This window comes from Erinaceus europaeus, chromosome 19, assembly GCF_950295315.1.
Source record: "Erinaceus europaeus chromosome 19, mEriEur2.1, whole genome shotgun sequence".
Taxonomy (NCBI): domain Eukaryota; kingdom Metazoa; phylum Chordata; class Mammalia; order Eulipotyphla; family Erinaceidae; genus Erinaceus; species Erinaceus europaeus.
In genome coordinates this window covers 52,473,993-52,487,306 of record NC_080180.1, presented here as the reverse complement: position 1 = coordinate 52,487,306, position 13,314 = coordinate 52,473,993, and the positions used below count along the sequence as shown (strand labels likewise).

General features: G+C 36.2%; 1 protein-coding gene across 3 annotated transcripts in view; it reads right to left on the bottom strand.

Annotated features, from left to right (window-relative positions):
* The window catches only part of LRBA (LPS responsive beige-like anchor protein), a 554,160-nt gene that overhangs the window by 308,359 nt on the left and 232,487 nt on the right, over window positions 1-13,314 (bottom strand). For all 3 annotated transcript variants that reach the window (XM_060178956.1, XM_060178957.1, XM_060178958.1), the window contains one exon: window positions 1,326-1,492. In XM_060178956.1, the coding sequence (XP_060034939.1) occupies window positions 1,326-1,492 (167 nt within the window). The remainder of the gene's footprint in view (window positions 1-1,325; window positions 1,493-13,314) is intronic.

The following is a 13,314-nucleotide window of genomic DNA, read 5'->3' as shown; positions in this document are numbered from 1 at the left end:
TTCAATTTCCTGCACCACTATAAGCCAGAGCTGAGCAGTGCTCTGGTAAAATATGTATATATTTCTTTAAAAGAAAAAAAAAGTACTTTTTCTAATAATAGAATATAGAACTTTTTCATAAACATCACTTGAATGATTCAAAACATGCTGCAATGTAAAATATTTGTAGATTTGTAACATAAAATACTCCACAAAGATCAAATTTCTTAATTTGTTTACTTTCCTTAGTTGAAATAAATAATTTTGTTTCTAAAGACAATTTGTTTCTGGAAAGTCAAAAATAGCATGTTAAGTCAATAATCCTCAGAGGATTATAGATATACCAGATAATACTTTCATCACCATATTCCTGCAATTCACTAGGCTTATACAGAAAACAATAGATCATTAGGTTTTCTGGGGGTAGATAGCATAATGGTAATGCAAAAAGACTTTCATGTGAGGCTCCAAATTCCCAGGATCTACCATAAGCCAAAACTGAGCAGTGCTCAGGTAAATTAAATAAAGTTTCAGATCATTATGTTTTTAAATTCATGTGTTAAAAATTCATGTGTAGGGGGTTGGGTGGTAGCGCAGCTGGTTAAGTGTACATGGTGTGAAGTGCAAGGACTGGTGTAAGGATCCAGGTTCGAGCCCCCAGCTTCCTACCTGCAGGGGAGTCGCTTCACAAGCGGTGAAGCAGGTCTGCAGGTGTCTATCTTTCTCTCCCCATCTCTGTATTCCCCTCCTCTCTCCGTTTCTCTCTGTTCTATCCAACAACGATGACATCATCAACAACAACAACAATAACTACAACAACAGCAACAAAAGGGAAAATAAATTAAAGAAAAAAATTCATGTATTAAGTAGCTTTTGAGGGGAGGGGATACAGAGTTCTGGGGGTAGCAACTGTGTGGAATTATACCCCTCTTCCTCTTGTCCTATGGTCTTGTCAATCTTTCCATTTTATATATAAATTTGGAAAAAAAATATAAAATAGAAAATGAATTCTTAAAATACATGAATACAGATAAAATTAAACTACAGCAAATTGAATAAACCTACTTTACATACCTCAACAGTTCAATTAAAAATGAGTACTTACATGAGCCAATGATTTTTATAATACTTAGTTGAGGAAACTAAATAAAATACCTGCAGAGATCCATTAACTGCACCCACCCAAACTTTCTTCATGCCCTTAGCTTTAAATTCATACTGGATGATAAAATACAAAATTAAACCACTCTGCTCTTCATCTGGCCTTGATGATGTCCAAAACCATTTATCTAAACCTAAGTGTTCTACAGAAAATCAGTGGCCAAATCCTAAAGGTATCTTTTTACCTTACTGCAGAATTTCCCCAGGCTCCATGTTTGTCTGTGAGAATGTTGATAATTTTCTGGATTAGTTGAGTAGCTGTCACATGGTCTCGATATTTAGCTGCTCTTATCAAATGATCACACATCTTCTCTTCTTCTCGTTTGTCAGCAGAATACTGTGCACACAGTGACTTGGGTAGGAAGAAGAAACTTTCATTAATACTACAAAAAAACTGGAAAACTTTAAAATGCATCATGAAATAGTCTCTAACATAAACTGAGCCAATGAAAAATTAAAGTTACTTCTATATTCCTCATCAACTAAACCAAGATTTAGTTATCTGCTATACCATCCCTTAAGAGTCTCCTTCTTAGAAGTCATTTATAAAATACACTAAGAAGTGGTTATTATTTAAGCTGGGACCTGAATAATGAAAAGGAGCCAGTCACGTGAAGGTGCCAGGGGTCGCCATTACAAGTAGCATGAAGGGCAATCACAAAGGACTTGAGGTGGGGTGAATCAGAGAAAGACTGGCACACAATGAGCTTGGAGAGGTGGGCAGGGGCTGCAGTCTTTAGCACAATCTAGTAAAGCAAGGAGTTTGGACCTTATGTTAACTCAACATGATATCAGAGAAATGATTTAAACAGTGGAGTGGTGATCAATTTGTTTATTAAAATGTTAACTGTAGTGATTACTTAGAGGTTGGATTGTAGTGAGACAAAATAAGAAAGGACATCAGTTATGAGTCCTGGGTGGCGGGGGTGGAATATGGTAGTTTGCTTGTAATAATAGACTGAGATAGTTCTCCACACCTGAGGAAAATGACAAAAACAGTTGGGCCTTTTAAACCCTAGCTATGCAAAATGAAATAGCCTCAGAACATATTTAAAAATGCAGAATTTCAGGCCCCACTCACACTTACTAAATCAGAATCTGTGTTTTAATAAAATCTGCAGGTGATTTATACAACAAAGTTTGAAAAGAACTGTCTTAAATATCACCAACTATAACAATGGCTAAGATTCTTCAGTAATTGATACAAAACAGTCTCCAGCCCCACCCCACCCCCGCCCCCCCAGTTTGGGAGTTCAAATACTAAGGGTATCATGTTTATGATACTGCACAACTTGCTCAAGTTACTGATTACAAGAGGAATATAAAGACTAAGTTCAAGCTGATCTTTAATTTTACTCACGGGGCTCAATAGACTCCTCCTGTTAACTTTAACACATACATAACCTTAACACGTATATCAACACGTGCAAACATAGTCTGTGATAAAGAGCAAATACTACTTGTTTGTGGATGTGATCCAAATTGTGACTGCCTTTCCTACTATGCAGGGTTTAGATCGTTACCATATATTACCTCCTGCACTAGCCCAGCAATGAGATAGTCTTAATTGTCCTGTACAACTGAGGATAATATTGACATTTATATTGACCAAATGGTTCAAGGAAGGGCACTTGAGCTAACTAGGGCATTAAGAAGTAAGCTTAGGATCTTCCTTGAATAGTGCCTTCCTTGGCTTCACTCTTTGAAAATGGAAGTACGGGGCCGGGTGGTGGCACACCTGGTTGAGCTCATGTATTAATGAGCAAAGACCCAGGTTCGAGCCCCCGGTCCTCACCTGCAGGAGGAAAGCTTTGCGAGTAGTAAAGTAGTGCTGCAGGTGTCTCTGTCACATGCTCTCTCTTTCTCTATCACTCTCAACTTCTGGCTGTCTCTATCCAATAAATAAAGATTAAAAAAAAATTTTTAATGGAAGTACATGATTCTATACTCTCTCTACCTGGGGGTAGCTAGCCAGAGAAAGGATCAAAACCCATTATGGAATATATAGAAACAACTTATTTCAGATGGAATAATATTTCTGGATCATATGAATACTAAAAACCTATCTTTAGATTTGTGAGACTTAAAAAAAAAATGAGTTTTCTGATACCCTCTTATTCATTATATGCTGGTGTCAACTATGTTTTCTGCTTCTAACATCAAAAGCAACCCAACTTGGATTGGTTGGATGTTTCTGCATATGCACAAAGAGAAAAATAATCTCAGTCCATATAAAACATTAGGTTATAGGGCTCAAGGCTGAATTTCTTAATTTCCTTTACCTGGAGAATCTCAAGATTGGGAGAGGGGTGTGGAATGTTGGAATACAAGTACATCACTGACATTACTAAAATAAAATTTTAAAGTGTTTGTAGAAATAAGAGAAATACAAAAAATGCTATGAAGAAAAATGGGAAATTCTGAAAAGATAGTGATTTTTGGCGACTAAAAAGAAAATTAAAGCAAAGAGAAGGCAAAAAAATAATAATAGCTACATATCAGGAAGGGAGGAAGAAATACAGGTTGATGAAAGTATAAAATACAAGTAGAAAAAGTAATACATTTTAAAATTCTGTAATAACAATTAATGGTAAGGAAAAAAGCAGAAAAGTCACATGGATGTAGAGATTGATTATGCATATGTATATGTACAAATAAAAATTAAGATTGGGAAGCAAAACAAGAATCATATTAAACTATCTTTCTTACTAATCTCTTCAGCCTATATAAGATCAGACCTCACTGTACTGAAGGAAGCTTTGGTGCTGTGGCCTTGCATTCCTTATCTATCTATCTGTCTATCTGTCTATCTATCAACTGAGAAAGTTATCATGAGTGGTAAGGCGTCAGTGATGGGGGAAAAGGAGAGAAAAATATAGATGGGGGAAATCACTGGCTAGTTCAGTCTGTCAAAAAAAATAAATGAACAATAAAAGTAAATATGATAAAGGTAGCTTAGTGGCAGACCACAGGACTTGCATGAGTGAGGTCCTGAGTTCAATCCATGGCAACATAAAGGTGGATTTGGCTCCTCCCTCTCTCAAATAGTTTTTTTTTATATTTATATATCTTCCCTTTTGTTGTCCTTGTTATTGATGTTGTTGTTGTTAGATAGGACAGAGAGAAATGGAGAGAGGAGGGGAGGACAGAGAGGGGGAGAGAAAGATAGACACCTGCAGACCTGCTTCTCCACCTGTGAAGTGACTCCCCTGCAGGTGGGGAGCCAGAGGCTCAAACCAGGATCCTTGCCAGATGTTGAGCGCTTCACACCATGTGTACTTAACCAGCTGCACTATGGCCCAACTCCCTAAATAGTTTTTTAAATGAGGTACTTAAAGGTACAGTACACTTAAGTGGAAATAACTAGGAAATTCTTGCAGTCAAGGTGTCAACTGATATGTGATATTTTCAGAGATTTTAGGCTAAGTACTCTATAGTTTACTTCCTATATAACCCAATCAAACACCAAAAACAGTGGGACAAAATCACAGACATTGCAGAAATTTTACAGCCACGACATTCCCTACTGTTAATCTTACCTGAGAAGAGGAAATTAAAATCATTGACGGCCATTAGTTAATAACTGAATGCTTTACTCCCTTGAACCAACACATACTTTTACATCAAAGAGTAAGTATAAAATTTTGATTTCTATCATTTACTAATGTTAGAATAATTTAACATCAGGATATTAAATTTTTAAGTATTTGGCATGCCATTAAAGTTTGCTTGAAAAGGCAAAATTCTAAAAGAAGAGTCCAAGGTAAGCTAAATGATAAAACGGTTAAAAGTGGGCTTTAATGGATCTTCCTTTACAATTTAAACAGCAACTTTTCATATCTGACATAAAATCTATAGATATAAATCACATTAAAGGGCTATTCTTTCCCTATTATCAATCTCTGTCTCATTGCAGAACATTAGAGTCACATCTGACCTTAAAAAATAATAAAAGGAAACTAAACAAGAGTGTTTTGAAAAGATATAATGAACTGTATCTATTTTTTAAATGTTCAAAATGTAATTCGAACACATTCTTATTAAAAACCAATAATACATTGCAACTATAGTATATCACTCAAAGTCAAGTATACAGATGAAAAATACTTGCTTCAAGATCATATATAGTGTGTGTTTGAGAGAGAGGGAGAGAGGGAGAGAGAGAGAAGGGCATACATGTGTTTGCTTCTGTTTGAAGTTTGAGGTGGAGATACTCAAGGGTCAAGTCTAAAATTTCATTCAACTTAACATCAACTGTTTTATTTCCTACTTTATGCAACCGATAAATTAGGAGATATAACATCACAATGATAACAAATAGATCTGAATTAAAAAAGTGAAGCAAGCATTCAGGGGACAATTCAATTGTATTTTATTATTACTAAAGAAATCGAGGCTACACAACCATAAAATGAGTTTAGATAAAATGAAAAAATCTGTTTCTTAAGAGAAATTCACTTACTGGCAAGAAAAAGATAAATAAGAGGAAAACAATTTAGACCACCCATAATTTAAGAGATTATTCTGGTTCTTAAAAGGTAAATGAAGAAAGACAATACTACTGTTACTCTTCCTTTCAAATGTAGTAATTTCATGGAAGCTTACTATTTGTCCTTTTCCTGAAATGTCAGATATGACTGAATTTAAAGTAGATTCCTCTGGCATTCTCTTGTCATCACATTTGACTATTGCTATGCTTGGTTGCACATTCTCTAAGTACATTCATTCTGTCTAGCTTCCTGGGGAACTGACTCTGCAGTACTATAAGCATAAGCCCTGCTATGTGTGAGAACCTTAAGTCCTAGCCCATGTGGAAGTACCAAGGATAACTCTGGGGGAGCTCCATGTTGCTCTAATGTCTCTATCTCTCCCTCTCTTCTCACAGAAAAAAAGAACTAAAAATTGAGTTGAAGAGGTAACTCAATGGCACAGAGCAAATGGGAAGCACTGGGTTTATTTCCTAGCACCACTTGAACACACACACACCCCAGAAAAATCATAGACGGTGAACCTATGATCTCTGTCTCTCAATTTTTAAAAAGTGTTTTATTACACTGAAAATCCTTTCATGTTGAAAGAAGGAAAAAAAAAAAAAAAAGAAAGAAAAAGAAAAACTCCAAAAATAAGAAATGGAAGGAGATTGTCTAAGTTTTAGTAAGAGCAACTATGAAAATCACACTAAAGCCAGGGGGCCAGGCAGTGGCATACCTGGTTATGTGCACGTTACAGTACACAAGGACCCAGGTTCAAGCTTCTGATCCCCACCTACAGGGGGAAAGCTTCACAGCAGTAAAGCAAAACTGCAGGTTTCTGTCTCTTTCTTTCACATATCCCTTCCCTCTCAATTAAATAAAATAAAGCTAGGATCTTAAGGTTCAAAATCCAGCACCACACAAGGCATAGCAGTTGCCAAAGTACTGCTGTGGTATCTCTCTGACATTTTAAAATATGAAAAAGAAAAAAAATCCAAGAGCAATAGGACTCAAGTGAAAGGGTCCAGATGCACAAACACACACACAAAGCCCATTGCCAAACACTGGAATCACTCAATCTCCACCTACAAATAAATAGGTAAACACAGTGGTATCACTCAGTAATGAACAGAAAATGATACACACATAACAATGTAAACAATGTAAAAGCCTTTACACTGAAAAAATCTACACACTAGACTTACTGTATTCCCACTTAAAGGAAATTGTATAACACGGGATAATACTCTATTCTAACAGAAGACAGGTGTGTATGGAGCCGGGAGGGGACAAAAAGGGTGGTAGCCTGGGGTTAGGTCTATGAACGGACCATAATGAATCACTAGCGAATTCTGAGGTGACAATGTTTCTGTATGTTGTTTATGACTGTAACACAGGTGAAAGCTCATCAAACCATACAGTTAAAGTGGGTTAACTTGTTACATATAGACTATCCTTCAGTATCATCTATTTAATAAGGTTTTTGTTTTTCTTTTGGGTGAAACCCAACCCTCAAACATTCATGCCATTGCTCTGGGTCATTTCTGTGCTTATTCTGACAGAGGAGAAAGAACACACAGTACTAGAGCTCCCAGGGTTCCAGTCCGGATAACACATTTGGTGATGTAGGTGCCCTACTCAGTTTTTAAAAAGTAAACAGAGAAGATACTTATAGGGAAAAAGTAGCTAAACATTCCTATAAAAAATGAGTTCCAACATCAGATATCTTCTACAATTCATGACACATACTAACAAGAACTGGAGTTAAGAGACAAAAGGAAAAGGAACTTAAAAAAGATAATATATGATAAAAATGAATACACAGTGGGGGTCAGGCAGTAGCACAGCAGGTTAAGCGCACATGGCGTGAAGCGCAAGGACTGGCACAAGGATCCCAGTTTGAGCCCCCAGCTCCCCACCTGCAGGGGGGTCGCTTCAGAGGTGATGAAGCAAGTCTGCAGGTGTCTTTCTTTCTCTCCCTCCCCTCTCGATTTCTCTGGTCCTATTCAACAACAATGACATCAATAACAATAATAATAGCCACAACAACAACAAAAAAACGAAGGTAAGTTTTGATCCAATAGATATATGAAAAGGGCTTCTCACTACGACTCAAAGTATATCAAGAGAAGGGGGTAGATAAATCATTTAATCTACTTTGTTTCTAAATTTGTTTCAGTAGAGTGCTTTGTGATAAACAGGTTACAAAGCACATTTTTATGAAGCTTGCATATCACCATGCTATAATTAATAATCTTCAGTTCCTAGTTTAAATTCTTTAAAGTATCATATAAGCCCTTCTTAGGAAACACTAATAATTATTTTTAAAAAATTTTATTAGATAAAGACAGAAAGAAATTGAGAAGAGAGGGAGAGATAGACACCTGCAGCCTTGCTTGACCACTTGTAAATCTTCCCCCTCCCTGCAGGTGGGGACCAGGGGCTTGAACTTGGGTCCTTGTGCACTGTAATGTGTGCACTTAACAGAATGATCATGTAAATAGACCACGTCAAGCAATGTAACAGAAGGGATCCCAGAAGCAGAACTAGAAGCACAGGTGTGCCACTGCCTGACCCCACTAATGATAATTTTAAAAGGATGTACCCTGGATTCACGAGACATGCTTATGGGACAGGAGACAGCTCATTCAGAAGCTCATCTAGACAGCTTACCATATCTGAGTCCCAGCTTTTGAGGCCCATAGCAACATAGGAGCACACCGCCAGGGGAAGCTCCACTAGGATTAAAGTGATACTGTGAAATGTCTCCTTTAGTTTCCTCTCTCTCTCTCTCTCTCTCTCTCTCTCTCACACACACACACACACACACACACACACACACACACACACAAATAAAAACGAAACAGACCTCCTAGTAGCATAATACCCTCCACCCAAACTACAAATACACACACCCACTCCCCCCTCTATTTTAAAAGAATAGTAACATATGATATAAAAAGACATTTTTCTATTACCACCCTGTTTGGTTAGCTGTTTTCTATCAAAGTAGTCACTGTTAAAAGAGGTGGTTCTTACAAGGGCAACAAAAAGGAAAAAAAAAAAAAAAAAAAAGGCCTCCAGGAGTGGTGGATTCATGGTGCAGGCACTGAGTGAGCCCCTGCAATAACCCTGGAGGAAAAAAAAAAAAAAAAAAAAAGAGGAGGTTCTTTTGTAAACAGAATCAAACCACAGTATCTGTGCTGGGCAACAGCCATTCCATCACCCTCTCTTTCATGGCTATGCACATAGGATTACATTCTCAGTTACCTAAACCTGTTTCTGGAAGACAATTTTACTTCTATGCTTCTCAACTTGTCTCAAAATAAAACTATAACATTTAATTGTCTCACTGAAGATCATTTAAAAGAGAAATTACCTATAGGACAACAGAGAAACCTCTCAACAGTTCACCTTTGGATGCCTTTGCACTGGACCTCTTACATCTGATTTAAAGTCTAGTCATAAAAGAGACTGTGAGAGTTATCCACAGAAATCTTTAAAAAGACTCTTGGAAAAGACTAAGAAAAATGAGAGCTTAAAAACCTCTACTGCAAACAAAAGTCAACCAATGACAATATGTGACAGCCACCTTTAATTCTGAAGTGATTCCTCTGTCATCCAATGCCTCAAAGTATTGATTTCTCTCAGCATGAAAAAGCCTAAGCCAATGAAACAGATATGGCATCATTCCCACCCCGTAACAGCATTCAAGGTGAAAACAGGCAGAACACTTATCAAAACATCTTCCATTTCTTATTGTTTTCATGGACTGGACACAGTGTGCTGCATTTTTATCTGTACCAACTGTATTCTTCAAGGTACTATAAGATAATCTGGAAATTAATACCCACTCTAGCTTCTTACTTTAGACTTCAATAATACAACTGCTTACATAATATTTATAACAGCAAGTCAACAGTAAGAAGAGTTATTATAAAAACCAAACCCTGCTCCCACATATACACACAAAATTTTGAGGTAATGCAAAATACCTTTCTACAATAAAAAAAATTATAAGTGTTGGAACAACATGGATGGAAGTCAAGGTGATTGTCCTTAGAGAAATAAATAAAAAGATGAAAAACAACTACTGAATGGTTTCACTCATATAGAATCTGGAGAACTGATACACATGAATGTGCAAAAACAAAACCAGAAGCAAACTGTTTTTAAGACTGTGAGAACTATAGTGGTAATCTTTGGGAGGTGGAGGAATGGTGTGGAACTTTTAAAATATTTTTATGTTGATTGTTGGATAGAGACAAAGAAATTGAGAGAGGACAGGGAGACAGAGAGAGGGAAAGAGACATCTACAGCCCTACTTCACCACTCACGAAGCATTCCCCTTGCAGGTCCTTACACACTGTAATGTGTGGTATGGGATTTTACACTGTAATTTTACAATCTTGTAACCCACCTATTAATCACAAATAATAATAATAATAAAAGAATTAAAAAGTTAACCAGGGAGACAAATACTGTGATACTTCATTTATATATGGCATCCCAACCAATTTTAGCTCATAGTAAAAAGGAGTGAAATGGTGGTAACTACCTTTTAGGGCAGAGAGAGAGGAAGACACTGATTAAAAGTTATAGAACTGAAGTTATAGGACAGGTTCTGGGTATCTAATGTATACTACGTGTTCAGTTAATAAAACATACCAGTTATAGTTGACATGCTGTGTACAGTATATTTACTAAGAGACTAGATCTCAACTGTACTCACTACACAACACAAATACAAAAAGGCAATTACATTAGATATGGTAATTTGCTTGCTTATGGTAATCATTGTAGAAGATACAGATATATCAAAGCATCAAGCTGTTCACTTTGAATATATATGTGTCAACCATACTTTATAAAGCTGACAGAAAAAAAGAAAAAGAAGCAATATAATATATAATACAAGAGAAAAATAATGATTACAATTTTTCTTTATGCTTCCACAATGGTATAAAAAAGAAAGCAACTTAGCATAAAAACAACTTCTTAATCTTTTTCTCTTTTATTGTTGTTATTATTATTGTTGGATAGCACAGAGAAAAATGGAGAGAGGAGGGGAAGACAGAGATGGGGAGAGAAAGACAGACACCTGTAGACATGCTTTACCGCCTGTGAATCGACTACCCTGCAGGTGGGGAGCCGGGGGCTCGAACCAGGGTCCTTACACAGGTCCTTGCATTTTGCGCCACTTGCACTTAACCTGCTGCGCGACTGCCCAACTCCCACAACTTCTTAGTCTTAAGGAATCTAGGATTTCACATGAAAACAATGTATTCTCTGAATTTTTGTATGCTGAATAAGAATACATTCATTAACCCTAGTTTTAGCTTACATTAGTCAATCCATTCACTGATTTATTAATTCTTAATTGAAAGTTTCCTGAGCTTGGATTTTATGCTAGTTACTAAAGGTAAAATTAAAAAAAAACAAAAAACCGTGGGAGTCGGGCTGTAGCGCAGCGGGTTAAGCGCAGGAGGCGCAAAGCACAAGGACCAGCATAAGGATCTCGGTTCGAACCCCGGCTCCCCACCTGCAAGGGAGTCGCTTCACAGGCGGTGAAGCAGGTCTGCAGGTGTCTATCTTTCTCTCCTCCTCTCTGTCTTTCCCTCCTCTCTCCATTTCTCTCTGTCCTATCCAACAATGACAACAACAATAATAACTACAACAATAAAACAACAAGGGAATAAATAAATAAAATAAATTTTTAAAAAACCGTTAGAAAGTAGTTAATTGGTAGTGTCTGTTTCCATTAGCAGATACAAAAAAATTTAAAAATATTTTGAATAGATAAAAAATTTCTGAGATAAATGCAGAATATAAAACAAAGTACCTGTAACAAAGCTGAGGGTCAGTAATCAAAGGCTAGTCTGTTTCTCTTACATGATCACTCAGATGTATTTGTGAACCATACAACCCATTACATAAAAAACTCTGAACAAGCAAGACTCTGTAACCCTCAAAAATTACATGCAAAGAATTATGGTTATATTACTATGAAGTTCTCAGGGTCAGATTATGATAGCCAAACAAAAATGTAAGTACTGAGTGGGCCAGGCACTGGTATGCTCAGTTGAGCAAAGATTACCATGCTCAAGGACCAGGTTCAAGCCCCTGGACTTCACCTGTATGTAGGGTGGAAGTTACACAAGCAGTGAAATAGTGCTACAGGTTTCTTTTTCCCTATCTCCCCACCCCTTCTCAATTGTTCTCTGTCCTTCACTAAGCTAAAGAAAGGAAAAAAAAAATGGCCACTGAGAGCAGTGATTTCATCCTGCAGGCACCTAGCCCAGCAATAAACCTGGTGGCAATAATAATAATTTTAAAAAGATGAAAAGTAGAACATTTTACATACTACAAACCCATTTTTGTTTAAATATGTTTCACATATGTACATACAAATACATGGAAAGTTTACATAAATAACAAAAGCCTGAAGTTATGCACCAAAGCATTATCATGAAAGGTGTTCTTTTTGTACTTCACTCTGCTCTGTATTACTTTTTCTTTTGCAATCATTAATATACTTTATATGTGCTCTCCAGCTTTAAAATGTATAATATAAAGAAAGTCTAAGTTTGTGATCTGAAGTTTCACAAATCCAAACAACTGTTTTCAGAAAAAGAGACCAGAGTACTGAAACGTCTTTCAAAAAGGTGGAGGCTGGCTAGTGCACATGGCAAAGCAGCATACTAACCAAGTGAATGAATACAGTGAGAGTTTGTGTTACAAATTTTCAAGTTGACTCCTTAGAATGTAACTGAATATAGTTTCCTTTCGTTCTTTCTTTTTTGGTTGTGTTTCCAAAATAATCAAAATCAACCAATAAAAATGGACTGGGGGTGGCTAAATAAAAGATAGGTCCAAGTATTTCCTAGGTTTGTATTTATACAACCAAAAGAAAATCACAAGGTCCAAGAAGCACAGGGCTTACATTATTTATCACTGCTTATAGTAAAAGCATTAGCTGGTAATGAGTTGATAAGCTTTAGGTTGGACTATCCTGGTGCTACAATGGCATCGATCAATTCATCAAAATTATTATATGCACTTGATTTATTTTATAATTATAACAAAACATTTTCGCAAAATAATTAGCAAAAGTCATTTTAATGCATTTCAGCAGTGACACTATAATTGATCTTATAATGTGAAAATGGCTCACTGCAGAGAACACTGTAATAACTGCAATTTTATTAGCTTAGGAAAAAACCAGGATGAAGTCACATAAAGTAATATATCATGGAGTGCATGAAAAAAAATTGATATAAGTTCTCAAGTGTGACTTTAATGACAGAAGTCCCAAAGTATGAAAATATACTTTATGAGGAAATACATTAATGATAGAAGCATAAAAGTACTCAAAAAAAGACTGTTTACAACAACAAAGTGCAACACTGGTTCTTAATGAGGAAAACTATACTCATGGAGAATGTGTGTATTGACCTGTGTAAAAAAGGACATAAGACTATAAACTTCTATTTGCAGCTATGTGTATAGAAACTAATAACTTTCTGTGAGGCTGAAGATGTTAGAAATGGACAATTTATTTTCAAGTCATGTTTAGACTATATGCAAAAGACATTAAATATAAACAGAAAACTAAAAAATAAGTATGTATCACACAAATTTTAACACATTTTAAATATGCTAACGTTACATATGATAGGCAAACTAGTATGAAAAAGTATTC